The 26246-nt window shown below is 41.4% G+C and overlaps 1 protein-coding gene across 3 annotated transcripts in view; it reads right to left on the bottom strand.

The window, feature by feature from the left end:
* LOC146861614 (uncharacterized) overlaps positions 1-26246 on the bottom strand; it is a 331006-nt gene that overhangs the window by 13176 nt on the left and 291584 nt on the right. For all 3 annotated transcript variants that reach the window (XM_085646460.1, XM_085646458.1, XM_085646459.1), the window contains 2 exons: positions 14064-14250; positions 12672-12707 (listed from right to left, as the gene is read on the bottom strand). In XM_085646460.1, the coding sequence (XP_085502586.1) occupies positions 12672-12707; positions 14064-14250 (223 nt within the window). The remainder of the gene's footprint in view (positions 1-12671; positions 12708-14063; positions 14251-26246) is intronic.

The raw sequence follows: 26246 nt of genomic DNA on the forward strand, positions 1-26246 counted from the left end.
TCTGAATGTATTAACAGAGCTATGGAATACCAGAAAGTGGAAATACAGGGGGAACTGTTACGTTTCCTTATAAATTGTGTGATCCGAAATCAAGACCGACCGGGGGTAGACCCGGAAGCAATGCAAATTCTTACCAGATGGAGCCAGAATATATCAGAAGGGAGACATGATAAGCAAAACTGTATAATCGCCATGTGCCGAAAGATCCGTAAAGAAATAGAACGCCTACACGAAGAAAGATTAGCGGTAGACCAGTTCGAACAAAGCGAGGAAGAAGGATCAGGACTGCCCACAGGACAGCCAGAAACTATAGCCTATGTAGGTAGAGGAAGATCTTGTAATAGTACTAGATGTCTTACTGACCCGATACGTCCGATATGTCTAGAAAATAACAGGAATTTTCAAACACCTAAAATAAATATGAGGTCCCCCGAGCATTCGTTCCAGGTCGCTGACAAATTACTGCGAGAACGAAGGGGTTATCATTTTCTCGATTCTATGGATGAACAAGAATTAGCCAGGTCAGCTGTCCATTGGGTTGACAGTCCCGGGAAGTATAGTGATGATACAGTAGCACACACATTTTTGAATCTCACCCCAGATGAACAGCGTTTAGCTGGGATTTATATGATTCAACAACTTCTTATACTATATAAAAGCCAACATTCAGATCCTGGTCCCTTACCTGATATATTGACTGAATTACTCACGAATAGATGGAGAGGTTCAGGTACTAAGCTAATTAAAGAAATACTAGAATCAAGAAAACAGTACATTCTTTTTGTATGCCCAGAACATGTCTCATTGCCCATCAAGGAAAGAACCACGTATTACATGGACAGACAGAATCCCTTACGAGAGGTACACCCAATAAAAGGCGAGGACAATGAGTTTAAAAGTGTATTTGTATATACACCCATATCGAAAATAGAATTGCTAGAAATGAAGAAAGTGGTACCCAGTCATGACAAAGACCCAGCGGGTTTCCACCGAGAAATTAAAGACATGTTACTCATGGGAGAGTATACCTATCCCGACATTATGACCATATTAAAGGTATTGATGCCTGCTGGCATTTATGAAAAACTCAAGGAAAAAGAGTGGGAGGTGGGAGACCAAAAGATAGACTGGACAGCATTAGAAAATGAAGAAAAGGCCCGAGGTCCAGGTTCGGGGCTTGGGGACAAAACTAAAGCACTACCAGGTCTACTAGTACAGGTACTGCCACGCTTATTAACTACGAAAAAGGAAGACTGGGGTGCAATTTCAGCCTGTAAACAAAAGCAAGATGAAGACACTAGTGATTTCTATGCGCGATTTGAAAAATGTTTCGGTATAAATAGTGGCATAAAAGCAAGTAGCGAATCATACCCACATCTGTTTGTGACAAAATTAGTTGAAAATTCCTTGCCCCAAGTGAAGAATAGAGTATTAAAATTCGAGAGTACCTGGCAAGGTAACACTCCATCACAAATGTTACAAATGTTACAGTATCATCACAATAGAATTAGAGAGGAACAAGATCATGAACAAAGACGCATGAAAGACACGAAAATGAAAATGCTAGTCTCCCAGACAGTTCCAGCTGAAGGACATAAAAAGGGTACGACACATTCCGGTGATTCAGCAGGACCTGTAAAAGGGACATGCAACTATTGTAAACAACCAGGTCATTATGTACACGATTGTCCAGTCCTGAAGCGTAATATCGCCACAGGTATTACAAAAGAAAGACCACGGCCACTTAGACAGGATCAGAATGAACAAGGAGCCTTGCAGCATGCACAGTCCATGCCAGCTCCACAACAGTCTATACAGTTTGTGCCAGCTGCACCTGCGCTGCCTGTTGCTGCCACACAAACCACGACACGACAACTGTACCAGACCGCACAGTATGACTATCCTGATTATCAACGATACGCATGAACAAGCCTAGAGAGGGAAGTAGACTTACCCCTTATCGAGATCCCTGTAGATCAAGAAGGACCTTATGTACATAGTGAATTATTAGGCCAAGACAGAAAATTTTTACTCGATACAGGGGCAAGTCGAACAACTATAAAACGTAGTGAAGTTCCAGGGGTACCCCTCTCAGGCTCGCAGAATATTTCCCTTGGTTTTTCAGGAAAACCTATTGTTAATGAAGTGTCACAGCCTCTTCCACTTACGATAGGACCTTTGACCCGAACTACAGATTTATTGCTTACTAAATCATGTCCAGAAAACCTGTTAGGAATAAAAACATTGAAAGCTCTAGGAGCTATAATATGTTGTTCTCCGGAAGGAGTAAGATTGTTTTTACGTGATTTTAAAGATCATTATGTGTCTAGAGACATGGATCCCCGATTGCAGACTTTACCTACACATCTATGGGCACAAGGCCCTACTGATGTTGGTTGCATGAATATTACACCATATCGAGTTACACTAAAGGCAGGAGTGGTACTACCACGAATGCGACCATACAAGTTACCACCAGATGCTGTAGTGGCTTTACTACAAATCATTGACGAGCTCATTGCCCAAGGAGTGGTTGTAGAAACAGACTCCAATGTATGTAATTCACCGATAATTCCGATTCTCAAACGAACAGATCCGAAGGCCCCGCCAGTATATCGATTGGTTATTGATCTGCGCGAATTAAACAAATGCATTGTGCCACAATTCCCTGTGGTCCCAGATATCTCATCATTACTGACAGCTATTGATTCCAAAGCAACATTCTTTACTGTAATTGATCTCAAGAATGCTTTTTTCAGCGTCCCAATAGATCCGGAAAGCCAATATTTGTTCGGATTTAGTTTAAATGGACGTAGCTTTAAATTCTCCCGCGCACCTCAAGGATTTACAGAAAGCCCCAGCATCTATAGCCAAGCACTAAAACGAGAACTCGACAGTATCCGCATGCCAGTTAACACTGCTCTGCTTCAATATGTCGATGATCTGCTGATCACCGCTAGAAGCGAACCCGAATGTGAGAAAGCATCACTGACAGTTTTACAATTTCTAGCCGAAAAGGGGCACAAGGTGTCCCCTTCTAAGCTGCAATTCTGTGTCCAGCGAGTTGTTTATCTTGGACACTCGCTGTCCAAGGAGGGGAGGCAGCTTACACCCGACCGCATTCAGTTAATAGCTAACATGCCAATACCCAAGACACAAAAGGAGGTGCGGGCTTTCATAGGCCTCACTTCATATTGTAGACAGTGGATCCCTCAGTATGCATTTCTAGCAAAACCACTCATTCAGTTGACAACACAGGAGGCAGCCACATCGACTGTTCTCCCTTGGACTCAGGAACATACACAAGCTTTTGAAAGCTTAAAGAAAGCTCTATGCCAAGCACCTGTTTTAGCAACACCATGTTACAGAAAACTTTTTACACTCTTTGTTACAGAACGCGAAGGTACTGCCTTGTCAGTACTCACACAGGAACAAGCAGGAGCACACAAACCATGTGCTTATTTTTCTAGTACCTTAGACCCCGTAGCTCAGGCTTTGCCTGCGTGTCTGAAATCAGTGGCAGCGACAGCTTTAGCAATCAGACAAAGCGATGCCATAGTGTTAGGACATCCATTGACAGTTCAAGTACCACATGCAGTAGAGGTTCTTGTGAATCGAACGCAAACACAACATTTGACTATAGCAAGACTTACAGGGTACGAACTAACACTGTTTCAGCCACATATAGAAATCAGACGTTGTAGTACATTGAATCCTGCCACACTTTTACCTGTAAATGGAACAGACCCACTAGCTCATGACTGTAATGAAGTTACTACAATCACGACGAAACCCAGACAAGACTTAACCGATGTCCCATTGTCAGACCCAGACCTGACGTTGTATGTAGATGGTTCATGTATGAGAACTAGTACAGGAGAACTAGTGGCCGCTTACGCAGTCACAACAGACACTGAAATCATTGAAACAAATTGCATAAATACCTTGTCCGCTCAAGCAGCAGAGCTCGTCGCTCTGACACAAGCCTGTATTCAAGCCACAAATAAAAAAGTCAACATATACACTGATTCACGTTATGCATTCGGAGTTGTACATGACTTCGGCGTGCTGTGGCGAGAGAGAGGTTATTTAACTTCTCACGGTGCCCACATTCAGCACGGACCCCTCATTCATGCTTTATTAGATGCAATACATCTACCCACTGCAATATCAATTATGAAATGTAAAGCTCATACGAAAGTTACTGATATCATTTCTCAAGGCAATGATTTAGCTGACAGAACAGCTAAACAGACTGCTCAAACTCAAACATCCGACATGACAAAGACAATAGTCCTGACGCCAACACATTGTATGACGGTTAAAGATCCCGCTCTTGACGTAATCGACATACAGACACATGCTACACCAGACGAAATAAAGAAATGGACTGAATTAGGAGGGATCCAAACGGATCAAGGATGGTTGATGAAGGAAAAGTCTGTGTGGTTCCTTCCTGATTCAATGGTCCAAGTTATAATTAACACTGTACATAGTCCAGCACATCTAGGAGAAAAAGCTATGCTAGATAGCATTCAACACATTTGGTTCAATAAACATTTACGAGCAGCAGCCAAACAAAAAGTTCGTACCTGTATGATCTGTTGCCAGTTCAACCCAGGAAAAAGCGTTCCCGTAGAACAGGGTGGATTTCAGCCTCCTGATCATCCTTTTGAAGTCATCCAGATGGAACGATGTAGAGGATTCAAATATGTTCTCGTAGTTGTGTGTGCTCTTTCCCGTTGGACGGAGGCATACCCGGTTTCAGATTACACTGCCCCGACTACTGCCAAACAGTTGGTTCGAGAATTCTTCCCACGATACGGTTTACCACGTGTTGTTCACTCAGATAACGGCCAGCCGTTCTCGTCCGAATTAATGAAACACGTTTCGCTCCTGTTAGGCTATCAGTGGAAATTCCACTGTGTCCGACACCCCGAGGCAGCGGGTCTCGTAGAAAGACATAATCAGACTCTGAAAATAAGATTGTCCAAAATATGCAGAGAGAAAGGTGTCGACTGGGTAGTAGCATTACCAGTTGCACTCTTTTACATGAGAATGGTAGCACACTCTCGAACAGGGCTATCCCCGTATGAAGTGATCTTCGGCAGACCACCAAATATGTGGGGGACGCCCATACCACGCAAAATAACTGATATTGACTGTAATATGCTGACAGATTACTTGGCTTCCTTGATGTCTGCACTACAATCTTGTCGTTCACAGGTAGCTGCAGCTTTTCCTGACAACACTGAGGTGAAACCCCATGACGTAGTTCCGGGAGACTTGGTCCTCGTGAGGAACTTTGATCGAAAGACTCAGCTGGAACCTAGGTGGAGGACGCCCCAGCTGGTGTTGCTCACCACAAGAACAGCCGTGAAGATCGAGGGCAGGAAAGGCTGGATTCATTCAAGTCATATCAAGAAATTTCATGGACCACAATCAGAAGTGAATACCACACCTTGTGTGTCTTCACCCATTGACTCAAAACTTCCTTTTGTGGAAAAAAGTGATTCCGAACATTATAAATTAAAGCTCAGGCCCAATCAGTCGAGCAATTTGATTGTTTAAGTCCTCTCCAAGGTGAAGCGGTTGAATTGTCTCTGACATGTATCCCTTGGACCTGAATAGAGAAAGCACCCGAAAAATGTTGAAACGACAGGCGTACTGTAAATCACTGCGTAGTCATTGCATAGTGACGTTATTAATTTTGTTTTTCTCAAGTCTTTTAATAATTACTGCAAGTATATTGTTGCACATATATTACCCTATTTCTAGACATGTTTACAATGTTACTGCCGAACATTCTTTTAGTGAATTACCTCCGCTTGAGTTGTCTTATAGATTTGCGCTGCGCAATAACACGTTTATTAATATGTTACATCATTCCCATCAGGTCAGCAATGCTACAAATTATTGGATATGTGGCCGACTCCCTCCCTATCAGAATTATAAAGGAATTCTACCTCTCTTTCCATACCCGTTCACACACAACGGCTCCTGTGGAGCATGGTTTAGTCTAATTAATTCTCTAGATTCGAATTCTGCAGTTTATCAAGATAACCGGGTATGGGGAAATTTGAATTTAGTTTTACTTAAGGTCTGCTATCCTAACAAGGAGGGATTTCCCCAGAGAACAGGAACTGATCTCGAAAATGAAGTGTATGGATTAGGTAATTTTACGCTTAATCTTATGATCCTAAACGTCGAATCCGAAGCTACTCCAATTTTGCCCGCTATGTCAATATTTCCAGTAAAAGGTGAATTATGTGTAAGAAAGAATGGTTCCATACATATGGGCCATAGTAGATGCACCACTGTAGTAGAATTTAGTGATTAAGGCAAGTCTACATTTAGAGCTTCCCGCCATTCCTATTTCATATGTGGTCAGACGGCATATGTACGTTTGCCTCTAGATTGGGATGGTACCTGCTACATTGGATTTCTTTTGCCACCTGTTTTTCTAGCTCCTCCTGATTATCACAGAAATACTCATTTAGTATATAATAGAGTAAGGAGAGATCTCCCAATAGTCGATTATACTGAAACAGCATGGGAAAAATACACAGATTTCAATAAAGGTCTCTTTCCCTATATAGGTACAGTTACTAATAGTAAGCTGATACGTAGATTAACCAGAACCCTTGAAGCAGTAGTGAACGAAACTATTTCCGCCTTAGGCAATTTAACAGAAGAGCAGTCTGCTATGCGGATTGTTGTGCTTCAAAATCGTCTTGTCCTTGACGTCATCCTGGCCGATAGGGGCGGAGCTTGTAGGGTCATCGGATCAAGCTGTTGCATTTTCATACCAGAAAATTCGCCATCTGTATATAAAGCCATAACTCGCCTTCATAAGATTGTAAACCAGATACACCAGAATCCAGGCACCTGGACTTGGTCCGGTTGGTTTTTGAATGTATTATCTACCTTTGGATGGAAGGTCCTATCTTTCCTAGGTATTGGCCTTCTCATACTATTCAGTTGCTGTCTATGTCTACAATGTGGACCAGCGATTTGTGGTCTGTGTGCCACATCGTGCATTCCACATCAAGATTTTCATTCAAGATCCCGGAAGAAGAAAGAAGAACAAATGATGCTATATGAACAGATCAATGGATTAATGAAGATTGATATCTCTTGACGGGCAAGTAGGGGACAAGGAGGGAATGTGGAAATATGGATTTTTCTGATCAGTTATGTCCCCTATCTTGGACCCCAACGGTTCTATGTGCATGTTACAAATACATGTATGTTCCCTCCAGTTCCAGTTATGAAGACGCAAACACATGTGCGTCCACCGTTAACATGTCCTCTGTTGATCCGCCATGAATGGGCCGGATATTCCATTCCTAAGTACGAAAGGCCACCGCCTTTATATGGTTCACTTATGCCATTTTACAGTCCAGGCAAGTAGGCCCTGATTCTGTCATCAAACTCTTCTTGCCTTCTGCCTCTGAAAGCTCCAGTCTGAGCCTGCATCTGTGACCATGAACTTTGTCTCATTCTCTGCGCGGCTCACGAAGCCTGACATCAGCCTGCTGTCTGCCAAAAACTGTATTTCACCTTCGAAATTATCTGCTCCGTTCCCTGCCCGATGCATTCCTGTCTAGTAGTTTAAGTAAACATTCTTCCAGCTACCGAGCAAAGGCCCGGCTTCTCTGTCTTTATGCAAGTAATTCATAGCCCTGTTACTATGGAAGATTCCGCCCTCGCATCTAGTGTAGACATTTAGACGCTTGTACACGCACTAACAGTCAGTATAGTCAGTATAGAATAAGATTCTACTCGAAGAGACCTCTCTTTTGGATAACATAGTTCTTTAAACATAGGATGTTAGATATGATTTGGGATTAGGTTGACTTGACCCTCCAGACTTCTGTCGCCACATGTAGAGCCAAATGTCAAAGTCCCCTTCACCCCCTAGTTACACGTCAATCACACGTCATGCTGCTACGCGCGCATATCTGTCAAGTATTTCTGCTGACATTGCGAAATTCTTTCATGTAACCGCCCTCTTATGACATCACATCTGATGACGTTCTTTAAATCATTCCCAGTTACGCCTATTTCAGCTACGCATGCGAAATGTTATCTTTGCTATCAATTGTTACGCCTCTTGTATTTGCTTCACTGTAATGCCTATTGTATAAAAGTAATTGATTGTCAATAATGTATGTACTTCACTTCCTGAACCTTCGTGGTGATGGAACTTGGAGCAACCGATTATAATCGACCACTGGAATAAAGCCCATTCCGAACCTCTAATACCACGGATTCTGCCTCTTATTTACTGAGCTATTTTATTATGTTTCTGTATCAAATTAAGTCCCGGTAATGAAATTATTTACCACAATTAGACGCCTTTTGAATGGTTTTTGCATAATACTGGGCTTTTGCCTTGGCAATTGTTCCTTTGTATATGCCTAATACTGCTTTCAAGACTATTTTATCCTCTTCCTCATAGAGTTTCCTCCATTTGCGTTTGGCTTGTTTACAGCTTTTCTTTAGTATTTTTAGCTCCTCATTATACCAGGGGGCTGATGGTTTATGTCTATTTTTTAGATCTTTCACTGGAGCCCGCTGATCAAGAGTGTGGTTTATTTGATTACAAAATCTAAGATAGTTTTCCTCCACCGATTTACTAACATCAAAGGAATTGGTCTCTGTAAATATTTGGGAGGGTTTTGTTTTCAATAATTTATTCCATTCCCTTCCACGTTGACTATTTCCCATTTAAACAATTTTATTATTCATTCTAGGAATTACTACCGAAAACTGGATAAGGAAATGATCTGTCCAGCGTAGAGGCAGTATATCATCCACTTTTACACTCTTACTATCTGCAAATATTAAGTCTAATATATGGCTACCCTGGTGTGTTGGATGTGGCACCAGCTGTTGCATGTTTATATTCTTATAGGCTTGAAGTAAATCTTTCAAGGCTAGGCCTAAATTCCCATAATCCCAGACATTAAAATCTCGCAGAATGATCATTCTTGAATGAGTGAGTGACATATATGGAACAGTCATTGAGGTAAGGGTACTGCAGAGTCTTTCAAAAGATGTTATTTTAGGGACTGATAACCCTCAATTCCCTATCATGCTACAAGATACTCTTATAGGACACAGAGAAAATAAAAAGAAGGTCATAGAGGGAGTTTCCCAAAACCAGCAGAATGCTTTACTTACCCCTGAACCCTGAGGTCTACTCCGGCATTTTAAGCTGACAGAAGTGAATGATTACACTTGCCAACAAGACTGTCAAACTGCAAAGCAAGATGAAGGAAGGTCACAACTCATATATCCTCATGTCAAATTTAACAGCAGGCTTTTTTATGGAGTAGGAGGAATAAACAAGTCTCCACAATTGTTAGTTCTTAAGGAATTTAGAGATCAAATATTGTTTTATGCTCACTTTCACATTCTAGAAGGTCATAGTGGATGTGAAAAACAGCACTAGCCATATTACAACACAACTATTGGCCTGGGATAATGGCCCAAATAAAGAAATATTGTTGGGAGCATAATATATGTCGGAGTAAATATTTCTATCAACACCCTAAAGTCCCATTACAACTTCTACCAATAGTAGGAAAACCATTTGAAAGAGTGGGAATGGACTTAGTTGGTCCACTACTCAGCTCATCAAAAGGGCACAAATATGTGTTTGTCGACTATGCTACTCGATATCCCAAAGCCATACCCTTGAGGGCAATCACCACTATAAGTATAGCTCAAAATCTTTTTGATTTATTTTTACACCTGGGATTTCCGAATGAAATCCTAACAGATCAATGTACCCCTCATGTATCTAGCCTAATTAAACAAATATATAAACAGCTAAATAGAAAACACATAAATGCCTCGGTTAGTCACCAACAAACTATTGGATTGGGTGAAAGATATAATGGAACCCTCAAGCTGCTGTTAAAGAAAATGCTATCCGGAGCTGGGAAAAATTGGGACCAACTGTTACCCTTTGCACTTTTCGTGCTTAGGAGATACATTCAATGTAGTCAAGCATACTCTCACTTTGAATTCCTTTTTGAGTGAAAACCCTGGATCCTACTTGAAATCATGAATGAAGTTTGGTCAAAGAATGAGGAAGAAGAAGTAGGCAATCTGATGTATTACACCGTGCAGCTAAAGTTTAGGATTGGGAAACTAAGAGAACTGCCTATACCAATCTAGAGAGAAGGCTAAAGGCATCAAAATAATTCTTTACGATAAAGGAAAATAATGAAGGGAATACCATGTTGGAGACTGGGCACTAATTATATTACCCACCTCTGAGAATAAAAGGAAAGCAGAATGAAAATGAACCCTTTGGGATCAAATTCGGGAGAGTTACATATGAACTCCAACTGTACAAGAATAGGGAACAAATATGTCATGTCAATCTTGTAAAAGAATGGTTATGTCCATGATCCAGCGCAACACCTAATCAGGGATCAATACTCGATAACATCATACATAAATGGCCCATACACATTCACCCAAATCCCTGATGTGCTGGGGGTCAAATTTTAATGACGTTAATATGAGTTTTCTTCACAGGTTCATGTCTAACTTTTCTAAATACATAGCTAAACCTGTATATCAACTCACATTCCTCTGGTCGATGGACCAATTGATTGAGAAGTTGATGATAATAATAGCCCTATCTATCTAACTATCTAGTTATCCAAATAATCGCAGACTCTCGGTAAGAATAATAAAGTTTTATCTCAAGTAAATATGATAAGTTAATGCTCATTGCTTAGAGGTTACAAATGCAAACAATGAATCTCACAAGAGGGAGAGAAAACAATTAGCAAATGCAATCAGTGTCATACTCATCATCAATTAACTATATACATATGAGGGAGTGGATAGATGAAGAGACATAAGTTTCATTGAAATGCAAAATGAAATACATACGATGGAGGGGATAGATGAAGAGACATTAGTTTCAGAGACAAAAATACATTTGGAAATAATTATGCAAAGTAAGAGTCAGAAATATAGTACTAACCCAAGGATCAGTGACATATCACCCCCCTGGCCAAAGAGATGGTAGGGGTCCCCTGAAATAGAGTCAGGGAACAAATATTTCAGGGATAGGAACGGGTCAAGGACTGGAATCAGCTAGGCCTCTCTGCAAACCGACCGACAGCGACGCATCACCCCTATCTCCTCTCCATTCGACCTTAGAAAAATCCACACCCCCAAAGGCACCCCAGTTATACCCTAAAACATACATGCCCAAACCACATTAGTTATAACAATTCACAGGATTTGACGTTCCATTGGGCAGTTTGGCAGGTGGTGTATCACACCACTGTGATTTCATTCATAATTTCCACATGCTCATTGTTCTACATCCCTTCACATTACATCATGTTTGACTCGTTTATACATTTAATACATGTAGCTTTTTCATAATTTTTCTCATATGTCTCTCAGCTAAGTCCGCGGAAGAAGTCTTTGGGTCCCACGGCCAGTCTCATCTTTTTGACAGGCAAACAATGTTCTCTGAGTTGTACAACCTTGAACTTTTGTTCCTTTACTACAGCACTCAGCGCTTCTGTCTGTCAGATCACTCTCGCTCATTTTCCAGCCCCTCATCTATCCAGACAATTTAAGAAAAACTGTAGGCCCATTCGGCTCACTTTGGCAAATGAAACATATACATTCATTAATTACATGGTAATGCACTTTTCACTGTTTACCACCCACATTTGCACTATCCCCAGTTAATGTTTTTCCTAACAGAAGCTTAAAGCAAAAGCGGCATTATTTATCATTAATTGGAAAGCAAAATGCAAGATGTGAAATATGACCTAAACATGCATTAATTCTGTTTCTTTCAAAACGCATTGTAATATGCGGCCTAGTTCTTTCATGCATTAGTTCACATTAGTGCACGCATGCGCAAAGCAGTTTCCCTCATGTTTTATGTGATTTGGATGTTGGTCTCCACTGCACACTGTTAGTACGTATTATGGGGGTGTCAATCCGGGCAAGTTTCTTTTTGTGAAAACCCTGCTCCATCCTACCCTTCCAAAAGAAGTCCAGATTTCTCTTTCGAAAGCAATGACAAATAGTACTTAGGAAACACTTCTATAAATTAATCTCGCTCTGAGGACCAGAAGAAAGAAGTCTTATGAGTCCTAGGACAATATTCTTAGATGTTTTCAGACATACCAAGAAGATCCCAACTTGCTTTACTCTCCAGTCCAACTAAGAAATGGGTAGTGGTGAAACAACAAACGTACAGAATTCCAGCTGCCCAAAGATATCGGACAGATTTGTCCAAAGGAAATGCTAAAGGAGAGGAAACACCCATATTATTTCTCAGCCATAAATTATTTCCAAGTGAAAGAGTATATCCTGTAAAAGAGAAGGAATGTCTTGCTAATAAATGGTCAATCGAAAAACTCCCTTACTTTTTAGAAGGTCAGCCTTTTATTCTCCATTCCGACCATGTGCCTCTAAGATGGCTAAGTCGAAATAGGGGTAACAGCCCCAGAATTTTACAATGGTTTATCTCCTTCTAACTTTCCAGATTGACTTGTGACATTGGAAGGGGAAGGAACAGGGTAATGTTGATTTCTTCTCTCTGTTCCCCCTTTTCCTCAAATGGAAAAACCTTGGGGAGGAGATGTGTTATATTGAGTTGGGCGACTTACCTGAAATCCGACGCTGCTCCTCAACGACAGCTGCATCTGCAATAGAAACCAAAGAAATATTTTTATTTTTGCAGGAAATGGAAGAAGAAACAGAAAGAGAGGAAGGACATGACATTGTATAGAAGGGAACAAGAACAGAAAGGAATGACTTTGAGAAACTGGAAGGTCAGGAAGTCAGAAAAAGCACAGAAGAAGAAGACGACCAAAAACTGACAACTTGTGCAGAGAGATGCAAAGAGAAAACCCTCCACAGGTGGGTTTCCCCCTGGTCTGAAGACCCAGCCTGACCCATGGAACAGACAAATCAACTTCAGATGACACTGTGTGGCAAAAGTGAAGAACTAGAAGAGGCTAGCCCTGGGAACCAAGAAGCCGACACCAGAAGGACCCTGCTAGCTGTTCAGTAGCTCACCATTCTCCCAGAGGAGTGTGTCTTTCTCTGGTGTGTGCTCTGGTCTGTAATTCGAGAGGGAGAAAGGGAGGGAGCTCAGCAGCACAGTATGGGGAAAGTTTGCCAAGTTACCACACAACTAGTGGTAAAGGTGGATGAACGAGTGTTGTCACCCTCAAAGTTGATGTATAGAAGTGGACAAACGAATAATTATTTCTGATACGTTTGAGTTATTTCTCCCTTATTTTGGTTCTTTTCAGTTTTATTTTATTTAGCTCCTGGAAAAAACATTTTTTTAAAGAGATTTGGTCAGGTATATTGCATACCCTAAGGAGGTAAGCTATGCGATGATCAATGCAAGTGACAAAGCCCACAAGGGAGGAGATTCTGAGAGAAAGGTAATGAAGATTAAAAGTTTAAAAGCAAATGGGCATGGTTTGGAGATCAAGGAAAATGGTGATGTGAGCGAGTAGCTCTGCCTCAGGGGACGCATAAACTGACTTTCCGTGAAGTTTCGTAGAAAGTACTCTACCTGTTTCAGCTAAAGATGGTGCCGCTATGACAAGGGACAAGATTCTGGTGCTCTAAGACCTCCAGATTGTGGCGTCAGAGCGCTCTGGCTTCCGTTGCTGACTCACCGACTAACGGGAGCCTCCATACTGCGGAGCGACAGGGCCACGTGATCCGATCAGACAGGACGTCATGAAAACCTCCCCGGGCCTCCCTAGGTCACTTAAGAGTATCCAGCTCTAAAATGCAGGGTACTGGCAATTCACACTATGATACAGGAGACCAAGCTCCATTATGGATAAACCATCAAGCAGAACAAACGGGGAGCCTAACAGAGAGGGAGTGCAACACCGTAAACCCACAATATTCGGTGTGCCCGACAAGATATTCAAACAAAAGCGGAACCCGACCCAAAAAGCAATCTGATGGAAAAAAGGCAAAAACGAAGATAAGAAGAAATTGAGAAACAAACATTTGCCCGGGAAACTCACCACAATCCTACCCCTGCCGCTCCTGGTCGCTCCCATCTCCGTACGGCAGCGGATCCTGCACGGTTTTTGACCATCGATTGCGGGGGCGAAGCATCTTGCAGGTAAAATAATGAATAATGATGGGAAGTTTGAATGATTTTGAGTGTCTGCAGCGACGCACGTGGCATGCCTGGTTCCAAAATGGCACCTGAATGGTGACAATGACAAGCTGTAAACTGCCTGACCTTAACATGGCACATGAATTGTGAAACATATGAAAGATTTCAGCTTGGCGAGACGGAGGATCATACATAATACCTAATTACATACGAGCGGACCACATGAGGAAGGCATCGCCGCAGGTAAATAACAAATACCAAATAAAAAATTACTGGATTCCGAGTAATCTTGAGTTTCTGCAGCAATGCATGTAGCGTGCCGGAGTCCAAAATGGCGCCTGACTTGTGACAAGACAAGCTGTGATCTGCCTGACTTTAACATGGCACATGAATTGTGAAAGACATGAAGTTCTGGGAATCCACTGGAGCATTGGTCCATAAAATACCCAGTACTTGAAGCAATGGAGGAATATAGCTTGAATTAACCTTATGCATTAACTTTACGCATTCACTCTGACAAAACCCTAGCATCCAAGAATATGAAGGCAACCGGAGGTCACTACCTTGGGATGCGCGGAACCATCGCTCCATTAACCCATTTATCCATTATGGCCTATACCACTGAAATTAGTATTGGAAGTGAGCTACCACCCACCAAGGTGGCTGTTGCTGGATACTGCTGGTTACATCAATCCCTCCAGGTGTATGAGGATCATTGCATGCAGCAGTAGGGGTACAACAGAAGGTCAAGGTACAGTGCGGAGCTCTTGATCAAGAAAACATCTGAGTAGAGTAGAGATACGGCAATCACTCAGCAAGCACTCATTACTGCTGGTGCCTGAAGCTGATACCTGAAAGATCCCTCCAGTGGTTGAATATATGCAAAGGACTAGAATTGGGAAAAAATCCAGTACTTGAATGACAGACAAAGGAAAAAAATTGACCCTCAAGAGGGTCAAATCTGATCCGCCAAACCCAGACTCCCTGATCAAGAACAAACAGGACATAAGTGCAACAATAAAATCAATCCTAGTGAAACTAGCAGAAGTCCATTATCTAGTAAAATCTACAAAAGAAAACACAGACTCCATGCAGTTAGAAATCTCAGCAATGCGACTAGAGACTAAAGAGACCAACCAAAGGATGGTTGAAGCAGAAAACAGAATAAGTCAACTGGAGGATAATATGACCCGCACCCAAAAGTCAATGTCGAAGATTGAGACGGTCTCCAGTTCATATGCAAATCAACTATCAGACCTAGAAGACAGAAATCTGCAAGGGCACCTGCACATTTTTGGTATGCCAGAAGGCAGGGAAGATGAAGCAAGCTCATGTGTGACCTTCCTAGAGAAATGGTTACCGCAAACCACAGGCCTGATCTTTGTAATACTATTTGGGTCCCATCCAAAAGAATGGTCAGCCACCTGCATCCAAGGCCCATTGTCTGTAAGCCACTAAGATACCAGCACATAGAACTCGTCCTTGCCTTTATGAGGAAACAAAACAACATTATATGGAACAACAACAGAAATGTTATTCAACAGAACTACTCCAAAACCACAGTAGACAACAGGAAAAGTTTTCTTGCTCTACAACCTAGGCTGAAAGCGCTGGGATGTCAATTCTCATTCGCGGGTCCCAACAGATACCGCCTAATTGCACAAGGTACTCCTTATCTATGCACAGAAGGAGAAGCCCTGAGAAGATTCCTGGATAAGGCTGAGGAAAATGGGATGGACATCTTTATGCCTGGCGACCCTACAGTGAGACCGAAGCAGTTAGATCGAAGTTTTGACCCTCACCAGTAATGTGGTAAACCAAGGCACGCTGACTATTATGGACCCTGAGTGTTTGTGGTACAGTCTCAATCCATTCTCCAATCTTCATGCTTATGTTGAAATGTAGTAGGTTTTGACAAAGTAGTATGTTGCAAAAGGTAATTAAGGTTAGAATAATTAGCAGAACAGGTAATTTCGGCGATCTTGCCTTACAGCAAAAATGTCTATCAGCCTCAGTCTGTCTCCCAATGTCAATATCATTGTTTAGAAATGAAATGCATTTTAATGCAACAGTATACAGGAGTAGACAATTAAATGTTAGAATAACAATCAAAGCAGATAGTTTTGACAGTTGCACCTAGCAGTGAAGTGTCACTAAACGTTAAGAGCCTGAATCACCCAGCTAAAAGGAAATCTTAGACTACATCCGCAAGCAAAATGCAGACGTTATTCTGCTACAAGAAACCAAAAGAGATGCTGCCCTAGCGGAATCATTATGTAATAATCAATTCACGGATGTTGAATATTCAGCGACTATAGGAAAGAAAACCAGAGCTGTAATAACACAAATCACAAGGAAAGCTAGAACAGAACTATCCTCATACAGGGCTGATAAACAAGGTAGATGGGTAATAACTAAACTAAACAAAATACACAAGACTATACATAGCAAACATCTATGCACCCACAAGAGATAGCCCAGGGTTCTGGGAGGACATAGTGGCACAAATCAAATCCATACCTGAAGCAGAAACTTTAATAATTGCTGGGGATTTTAATCTCCCCCTTGACCCCACACTCAACAGGATGTCGACGTGCAAATTTAGACCAAAGGAAGCTCATGCCTTCTATTCCTTTCCACACAACTCGTATTCCCGTATTGACTACTTTTTAATCTAAGGCAACTCTACCAACAGAATAGACCAGACAATAATTGAACCAAGAGTAATTTCTGACCATGCCTGTATTACTCTCTCTACAACAGATTCAACCCCCCGCACTTAGAGAGCCTCTATTGAGATTCAATGACGATGTCCTTGACTTGAAGCCAAACAAAGTAATTATTCAAGAGGCAATTAATACCTTTCTATTAGAAAATAAAGAAAATTACACCACACACCTCACGAGATGGGAAGCTATGAAACCATCATCAGAGGAGTATTGATTAAAATCAAATCAAACATGAATAAAGAAGCTAATGCCACACTGCTGAAATTAGAGAAGGAAATAACTGAACTGGAGAAACAATATATACTCAAAAATGACCCAGTAACCTTAAATGAAATGCTAAACCAAAAATATGAATACAATAAAATTATCAGTACAAAAACAGGGATTTTGATAAACAAACAGAGAAGCCTAAGATTATGTGAAGCAAACAAGGCAGGGAAATCATTGGCTTCATATCTAAAGAATAAGATACAAAAATACAGTATTAATGCCATTAAAGATGAGGAAGGCAATTTCCAAACAACCTGCAAAAAATTGCAGATACATTTACGAACTTCTACCAAGAATTATACGAAGCTAACCACACCCTCCAGCAATCGAAAAATAAAAAATACTTAGAAGAAATATTACTTAATTCACTATCAGAGTAAGAAGTGGCTTCAATTAATGGACCAATTAGCCAACAAGAAATAGAGAGTGCCATCAAGAACATCAAATCAGGGAAAGCACCAGGACTGGATGGCTATAATGCCACCTTCTATAAAACATTCATGGAACAGCTGAAACACCTGCTCCTAACCCTCTATGAACAATTTGCATCCACTGGAAAAGTTTCCAGTACCCCAGCCGAGGCTACTATATCAGTAATTCCCAAAGAAGGCAAAGATCCTCTTCTGCCCAGGAACTATAGACGAATCTCCCTGATCAACGTTGATTGCAAGTTATATGCCATGAAGTTAGCCAAACAGTTACAAAAACTGATTCACCCATCTCAAGTAGGGTTCCTCAAGCAAAGACTGTCTAGCGACAACATAATTTTTTTTTACATGCAATAGAAAAAGCAAACCTGTCGAACTCCCCAACGGTTGCTATAACACTCAACGCTGAGAAAGCATTCGATAAAGTAGACTGGGTATTCTTGCGTATGATGCTGGAAAAGTTCAACTTGGGGAACACCCTAATTACCATGATTATGGCATTATACAAAGGACCATCAGCTAAAGTTAAAGCAGGTGGAGCAATCACATCTAGCTTTTCGCTTAAGCAAGGGAGGAGACAGGGATGACCTCTCTCACCATCACTCTTTTTACTGGCTATCGAAGGTTTTTTACAACACTTAAGAGGAAATAGAGACATAAAAGGCCTTGCCTTTGACAAAATAATCGACAAAGTCGCCTCATATGCAGATGATGTCCTGGTTGTCACAGAGAATGCTGAGAAGGCCATTCCGGCTCTTATGAAATCAATACGGGAATACTCAAGTGTCGAGATAAACACTAAAAGACAAAACAGAAGTTAAGTAACTTAATAATCAAGGAGACAAAAGTATACTAGGAGACTCTGGCTTAAAATGGCAAACAGGCACGTTTAAATACTTAGGCCTGGAATTAACTAACAACCTCATTATGACACTAAAGGAGAATGAAAGCATACTATTAAAGAAAATCACTAAACTACTAAATGGGTGGTCACTAAAAGTTCACTCCTGGGGGGGCAGTCGAAACAATTAAAATGATGACCAATCCCCTCATTAATTATTTAGCTAGGATGCTTCCAATGACATTATCAGAGGCATTTCTTTGGAAAGTAGGCAAGATCTTTAACAACTTCCTGTGGCAGAGGAAGAAACCAAGAATCGCCTTAGAAAAAACTCAAGCTGGCCAAGACTAAAGGAGGAGTAGGTCTCCCCAATTTCAGAGAATATCAAACAGCCTTTTTATATAAACAGGGGGCAACCTGGTTTATAGATAACCCGATCTATCGACCCATATGGCTAGAGGTAGAAAATAACCTGATCCCGGGCATTCCCCCAGCTGCACTCATGACAGGGAAAACCTCTGCTCTACCCTACTCCAAATCCATTATACAAAACACAAGGCAGGCACTTTTACACCTAGAGAGGCATTCCACTATCAAATTTAGCACCTCAAATATGGCAACACTTTGTTATACTGGCATACATGGCCACTGAAAGGCATTAATTTATTCAAAGACCAGTATATAGGGTGTTCTCCAAAATTCTTTGCCAACCTTGAAGTGGAAAAGAAGCTGGAAGCAATAGACCTGTACAAATTTCTGAAACTCAAGGTCCAGATTGATAAACTATCAATATCACTGGAAACTCCATCGTTAATACCCAAAATAACTCAGCTTAGTATAGGGGGTCATATGGTATCTAAGGTATACAAACTAATCCTGCCTGATGCCTGTAAGTCACTCAAGGAGAGTGAAACAAGGTGGGAGTCAGAAATCAACTTGAGCACAATCAATCAATCAATCAATCAGGGGTTTATAAAGCATACTACTCACCCGTGAGGGTCTCAAGGTGCTGGGGGGGGGGGGCAGCTCAGGATCAGTCGAAAAGCCAGGTCTTGAGGTCCCTCCTGAAAGTGTGCAGGGTTGGGGAGCGTCTGATGTTCATGGGGAGCTCGTTCCAGGTCTTGGCTGCGATGTGGGAGAAAGCTCTCCCGCCAGTTCTGTTCTTGCGGATCCGGGGGACCTCTGCTAGGGCGAGGTCGGCGGAGCAGAGGTTCCTCTTGGGTACGTGGAATGATAGTCTCTCGTTGAGGTATTTGGGTCCGATGTTGTAGAGGGATTTGTAGGCGTGGGTTAGGAGCTTGAAGGTGACCCTCTTCTCGACCGGGAGCCTGTGAAGATCTCGTAGGTGTTGAGTCATGTGATCATGGCGTGGGTTCCCGAGGACGAGTCTGGCGGCGGCGTTCTGGATGGTCTGGAGTCTGTGAAGGAGGGATCTGTTGATGTCAGCGTATAGGGCGTTGCCGTAGTCCAGTCTGCTGGTTATGAGTGCTTGGGTGAAGGTCTTTCGGCTGTCGGGGGATCCATTTGGAGCTCTTACTGTGGTTGCATAGGCAGTTGAAGCTAGTGGAAGCGTCTGCGTTGACCTGGATCATGGAGAGGGAAGAGTCGAGGATGATGTCGAGGTTGCGTGCGTGGTCCATAGGAGTGGGTGGATTGAGAACTAATACACAGAACACCAATCAGAAACAAAATCTCACCCACACTTGCACAGACAAAATATATGATCATTAGCAGAGCTTACTGGACGCCCAGCAGACTACATAAGATTAACCTTAACGCATCTTCCCTCTGCTGGAACTGTAACACACAGGAAAGCGACCTGGCACACATGTTACTTCACTCTGACTTACTTCAATCCTTTTGGAAGAAGATCTTTGATTACACCAGGTGCACTTTTTAGGTCACATCGACAAAGGAACTCTCCTATACACTACTGGGGTCACTTGACACTAAGCTACGCACTGATAATGATCGTGACCGTCTCGATCTAATGCTTACTGTGGCTTGCAAAGTTATTCTATGGAACTGAAAGAATTACAAAGCTATATCATTCAAAATGTGGCAAGAATGGTTAACCGTTTTGATAGGAGTGCACAACTTAACTCTACAACTTACCCCTTGGTGCTCAACTAATACAAAAATCTTGCGCTCTCTTGACCCCTCACCCATTGTCTTTAAACCCCCATGATCAACTTTGCCACTTTCAGGATCAAGTTAGTATATGATATGCCTTTGTGATGTCAGTCACTGAGTCAGAAGACCACTGAAGAATACACCTTACGTGGCATCTGACTGTGGGGAAGTTCCAATGGCGACCCTTTTCATTTTTTTTTTTTCTTTCTTTCTTTCTTTCTTTCTTTCTTTCTTTCTTTCTTTCTTTCTTTCTTTCTTTCTTTCTTTCTTTCTTTCTTTCTTCCTTTCTTTCTCTCCACCTCGCTTGTTTTCTTATTATTTATTTTCACTATAGTGGATCCTTTGTCATTACCCTCAGCAAATATGATTCTTACCGTCATAACTGAGATAAAAGATCAGTCGTAACCGGAAGATGACTTGGATTTAAGACCTCAGATTTCTCCAATTAAGTATGCTGTACACACCATCAATACATATCATCTTTCTGCTAATGTTAACATCTTCTTCGATTCTAACAGAGTACAGGAGAATTGCATATGTCTTAAACTTCTGGTGAACTTCCTAATTATGAGTACTGCAATATGCTATGTTGTTCTTTTTTTTTCATTAGTTGTACACCTTCTTAAAACCCTAGTAAAAAGTATTTGAAAGAAAAAAAAGTATTAAAAGCAAACAACAAAGGCCAGAGAAGAAAAGATCAAAGTAAATAGTACAGAATATAAAACAGGTCTAGAGAAGTGATAAATAATAAAGAGTGGAACTTATCAGTATTTTTTTCTCTTTGACGGAACTGGCGGGGAAAGCCCAAGCCCACTCCTAAAGGAAGAAGAGACAAAGCCATCATTCAAGAGGATAACATCACATCCCCAAAACTCTGAACTCTATACTATTGTGGAATTTTACCACTATAGGATCTTCTATTGAAACTAGTCTATCGACACCATCCCTAGATCTCAAAGCACAATAAAGGAAAATATTTACTGTGCATACAAGTGGTCATGGAGTCATTATCCCACTAGACAGCAAGTGACAATTGTATATAATTAATTAAAGTGCTCTAACTAGATTTTAATAAAACATAGTTATATTACTTTTTAAACTAAAAAAGGTTATTAAAATATGGGAAAAATAAAAAAAGAATTTATTTTTAGAATTCTTTTTACATCAATCTAAAATGATTTATATGTTTTGCTATTTTAGTTACTTTTATTTATTTTAACATTATTTTCGGGAGTGGTCTATTTTAAGTCCCTATCTTTATTATATCCTGTGGGAGGGTGTGGCAGTACCTGTGAGTGGCCATGTGTGGTACTGGAATTACTCCAGATCTGAGCTGGAATAAATTTACTTCAGTTTTGGGCTCTTTAGTCAGAGGTAACTACAGAAGTAGATGGGTGCATGACTCTCAATATACCCTTCGCTAGCCCCCTTTGCCCCTTCTTATTGCTCCCTAAACATTTCTCCTTTAGACATAAATATTTCCTGAATTTCAAACCACTCCAACGTCTGTGTGCGGAGATCTTCGCAAAGAAACAGATAGAACAAGTGTAGGCCTTTGTATGTTGTTTGTGAATAGGATTTTGTAGTATCTTTGTACTGTGATAATACTACAAAGCATACTACAACATTCTTTTAGTGAATATGCCACTAAATGTTTGCCCAGAATCTCAGGATGCTAAGCCGAGTGTAGAATTCAAACCCAGTTTCCCAGTTCCAAATTCGCAAGCTCTATTTGCTGCGCCACATGAAAAGAGAAGAACCACAGAGCAGTACAAACTTACTGCATTTTAAGACTGTCAAACATGCGAAAAATACTGTATTGTTCAAATACATCTGAGAGGCGCAAAATTAACTTAATGATGACAAGCTAATAGGCTCCTCAAAAATGTGTTTCACTATGTACTAGTACTGTCCAGCAAAGAACTGGATGATGGCTCTTCTTGTCTCGATCTGTGCATGTCAAGGATAGATAATCTCAAAGACTATGCATCTCAAGGCTCATTTTTCAATGAAGCACTCATCAAATATTTTAGTTTGTTCAACTGAGCCATAAAAGTCAGAGCAAATAAAAGAAGACCACATACAGAGTTAAACTTCATAAAATTGAGAGAGACATGTTAAAAGTTCTAAAAACAGGTATTAAATGACATCTGTACAACAAGAGAATCATTCAATAATAACACTGTACCTTTATAGCACTTAGTATGTAATTTAAAGCAGCATGTATAATGGTTTCATTTCTCAAGCAGTGCAAATAAGCAAAGGCTGCAGCATGAGATCTAATTGTTAATGCTCTTACTATAGGGCGAAGATATCATACTCTTTGTGCACTGTAAAATGTGAAAAAAAGCAAAAAGTGAAAAGTAGTTTGTTCTGGTGGAAATGTAGCAGTGTCAGGGAGGAAGAACCGAAAACCACATGCCTTTTACTAGGAAAGCTAGCAGAAAGTCTACAGTTTGGAGACAAAACCGTGTCAGAAGGAAGTTGTGCCTCTCCATTACAATGACCTGTAAGTGAAGTGCAGAGCATGCTGGAAAAACCCTGAGGGTGTTGTCTAAACCCCCTACTCTAGTCTCTGCCAGTGACCTTTGTACTTTATGATTAAAGAGTGGTTTAGTTTGAGTTAAGGGAATAGTTCACAAACTATCTGGGTTAAGATAAAATGTTGGGGCACACAGTCTTTCAAAACTCATTTTAATGTACTTAAGCTGTGGAATATCCAGACAGTTGCCCAGCTTCAGACAATCCTGTAAGATTGTTCTCCACAGATCGGCTTCAGGGTTTTTCCAGATTCTGTGCCATAGCAAAAGTAGTTGTAGCTTGATATGATCTTCTATATAATCAAGCCAAGGCTATTCCTGCCATAAAGCCATCAGGGTAGAATGTGGAACTGCCAGAAGGCTTCTAATATACCTATTCTCCACAATTTGTAGAGATTTGCCACTAATATCCTCACATAAGCCTGCACCAAATGTGGCAACAGACATGCATTTACTTTTAAAAATAAAAAGCATTTCAATGGGTGGTTTATGCCCCAGTCTTTTAGAAAATCTAAAAACTGCATCAACTGCTCTTTGAAATTGCATGGCTCTTACATTCAGGAGAAATTTTCACTTTAAATCAACATCGATTGGAATTCACAAATACGTAAAATGCAGAGTTTTCATGATTTGTTCCCCATCAAGTAAAACCTTTTTGGTCTTGGCTAGTTTGGGGCAGCATTTCAATACAAAATACTTATTTCAATTTGTTTTTAGTCCTAAACTACTCATAAAAAGCATCTAGTAAAATCTGGAGACCATTAGCATTTCGTGCAATGAGAACAGCATCTTCTGCATAAAGCAGCACAAGACTTTGTCTCTTGTTGCTCATTGGCAGGTCCTTCCCAGCTGTTATCAGGTGCACACCCAGAAATTTAATATAAATTCAAAAGAGCAAAGGTGCCAAGACACAACCCTGTTTAACCCAGTGATTGATGGAAAGTCTTCAAAAAAATCTCCATTCCTACAATACTGTACTCTGGCTGTAGAATGTTCATGTAGCCTACTGAGAAGGGAGATTATTTCACTGGTAATTCCTAATTGGAGGGTTATGGAACATCATTTTGGCGGTCCACTATATCAAAAGGCCCATGTTAGGTCCATAAATGTGAGCTGGGCACATCCTTTCTATTGGTCTTAGTATACTTTTGGACAATCAGGGAAAGATTAAAAGATTGTTCAACGGTGCCCGGGTCAGAATAGATATGAAAATATAGGTGTAAGAGCCCACGTGAATCTGTAGCCCAGTTTTCCAATTTGGCCAATAGTACCCTTCCTAGGATCTTAACTGTGCTATCTTGTAGGGATATTGGGCGATAGCAGTGAGGTTGACTTTTATCCTGTTTTGAAAATAGGGATGAAAATAGCCTCCCTCCATGTCTTAACCAGGGGGCCTGTAATTGCGCATTTTATAACACTTGTTATTATGGGTGCCCACAACTATTGGAGAGATTTAACTCCTTCGGTGCCAAGGACAGCGGTTTTGCTGTGCTGAAGACGTAACTATTACGTCCTGGCACTGCCCCATGGGAGAATGGCTGGTGCTCCCTGAGTGGTGCACCCACCCACATGACTCCACTGGGGATGGCAGGGGAAGCACTACTGGTGCCACCCCTGACCCCCCCTTGACGATCTGATGAGCATCAAGTGCAGCCGTGGACTCACTGGAAGCCATTTGCTTCCAGTTCGTCGAGGGAGACAACCTGTTTTGGGGAGTCCTTCCCCTGCGGGGGAGGAAGTTTTACAGGAGTACAGATGCAGGGGGAAAGGATTTTCCCCTGCATCTGTACAGAGTGTATTTCTGCTCCACGATCGCTCGTGGGGCTGCGATCGTGAAGCAGTAATCCACACCACTAGACACCAGGGATTTGTTTTTGTTTTTATTTAGGGGAGCGACCCCTTAAGCAAGGGCTGCTCCCTGTGGGCATATTACATCCGTGTTTCTACTCCCTTTGGGGGCTGATTCAGCCATTTTGATGGCCTATTTGCTCCTCTGGGGGGTTGAAACCTACTAGGCACCAGGGAGTTCATTTAATTCTATTTTTATGGGAGTGGCACCTTGGGCAAATGTTGCCGCCCTGGGGGCAGCATGTTTTCCTGTGTTTCCATCCCCCTTGTGGTAGATCAGCTGTTTTTGTGGCTTATCTGTCCCCTGGGGGTGGAAACCCACTAGGCACCAGGGATTTATTTAAATATATTTATAAGGGAGCGGCCCCGTGGGCAAGTTTTCCTGTGTTTCACCCCCCCTCCCCCCGGGGGGAGATCAGCCATTTTTTTTAGCAATCTAGCCCCACAACTAGAAGCCAGGGATTTGGGCCAGGGCAGATCGGCCATATATTTTTATGCTTATTTGCCCCCATTGGGGGAAGAAGCCACCAGGGATTATGTTTGATATAATGCTAAATGTGTTGGGAGAAACTCCTTGGGCAAGGGTCCATCCCCTTTTTGGGCATGATAATTTGGCCAGGTCTGCCCCCTTAGAGGCAGATCGGCCTTCTACTTTTAGGCCCATGCCCCTAATGGGGGCAAAGCCCCTAGACCACCAGGGATTTTATTATATATGGTGTGTAATGTATTGGGGAGTGGCCCCTTGGCCAAGGGTTCCTCCCCTTTTTGGGGTGAATGTTTTGGCCATTTATCAGCAATATAATGTTAAGCCCATTTCCCCCCAAAAGTGGCAGAAGCCACTAGACCACAAGGGAAAGTTTGTGTGTGAAGTGTTTGGCTGATGAGTGTTTTGGCATTCGACTGGCTGTGCATGAACTGGCAATTGGCTGGCTGTATGTGTGACTGGCATTTGGATGGTGATGGGCAGACTTCATAGTGTTGAAAATGTTGTTAACTATTATTTTCTGTCATCGTTGGTGTTTTTTTCTCCTTTTTATTCTAGTGCAAAGCTTTTGTTTTCCTTGTGGGTGTGGTTTTGACACTGGCAGATCTGCAGTTTGGCTAGTTGCAAGTGTTTGGTAAGAAAAAGTTTTTTTATACTGTTTACTCCAAATAGTATCAATGACCTGCAAGAATGTGTTTTTGGAAATGCAGTCTATTTAGCTTCTGTTTGAATGTGTGTGAATTTGTTTTTGTATTTGTGCATAATGTGTGTTGTGTTTCCTTTTGTGTAATTTTCTTTTATTTTTATTTTCT

The sequence above is a fragment of the Triturus cristatus genome, chromosome 3_1, assembly GCF_964204655.1.
Source record: "Triturus cristatus chromosome 3_1, aTriCri1.1, whole genome shotgun sequence".
Classification (NCBI taxonomy): domain Eukaryota; kingdom Metazoa; phylum Chordata; class Amphibia; order Caudata; family Salamandridae; genus Triturus; species Triturus cristatus.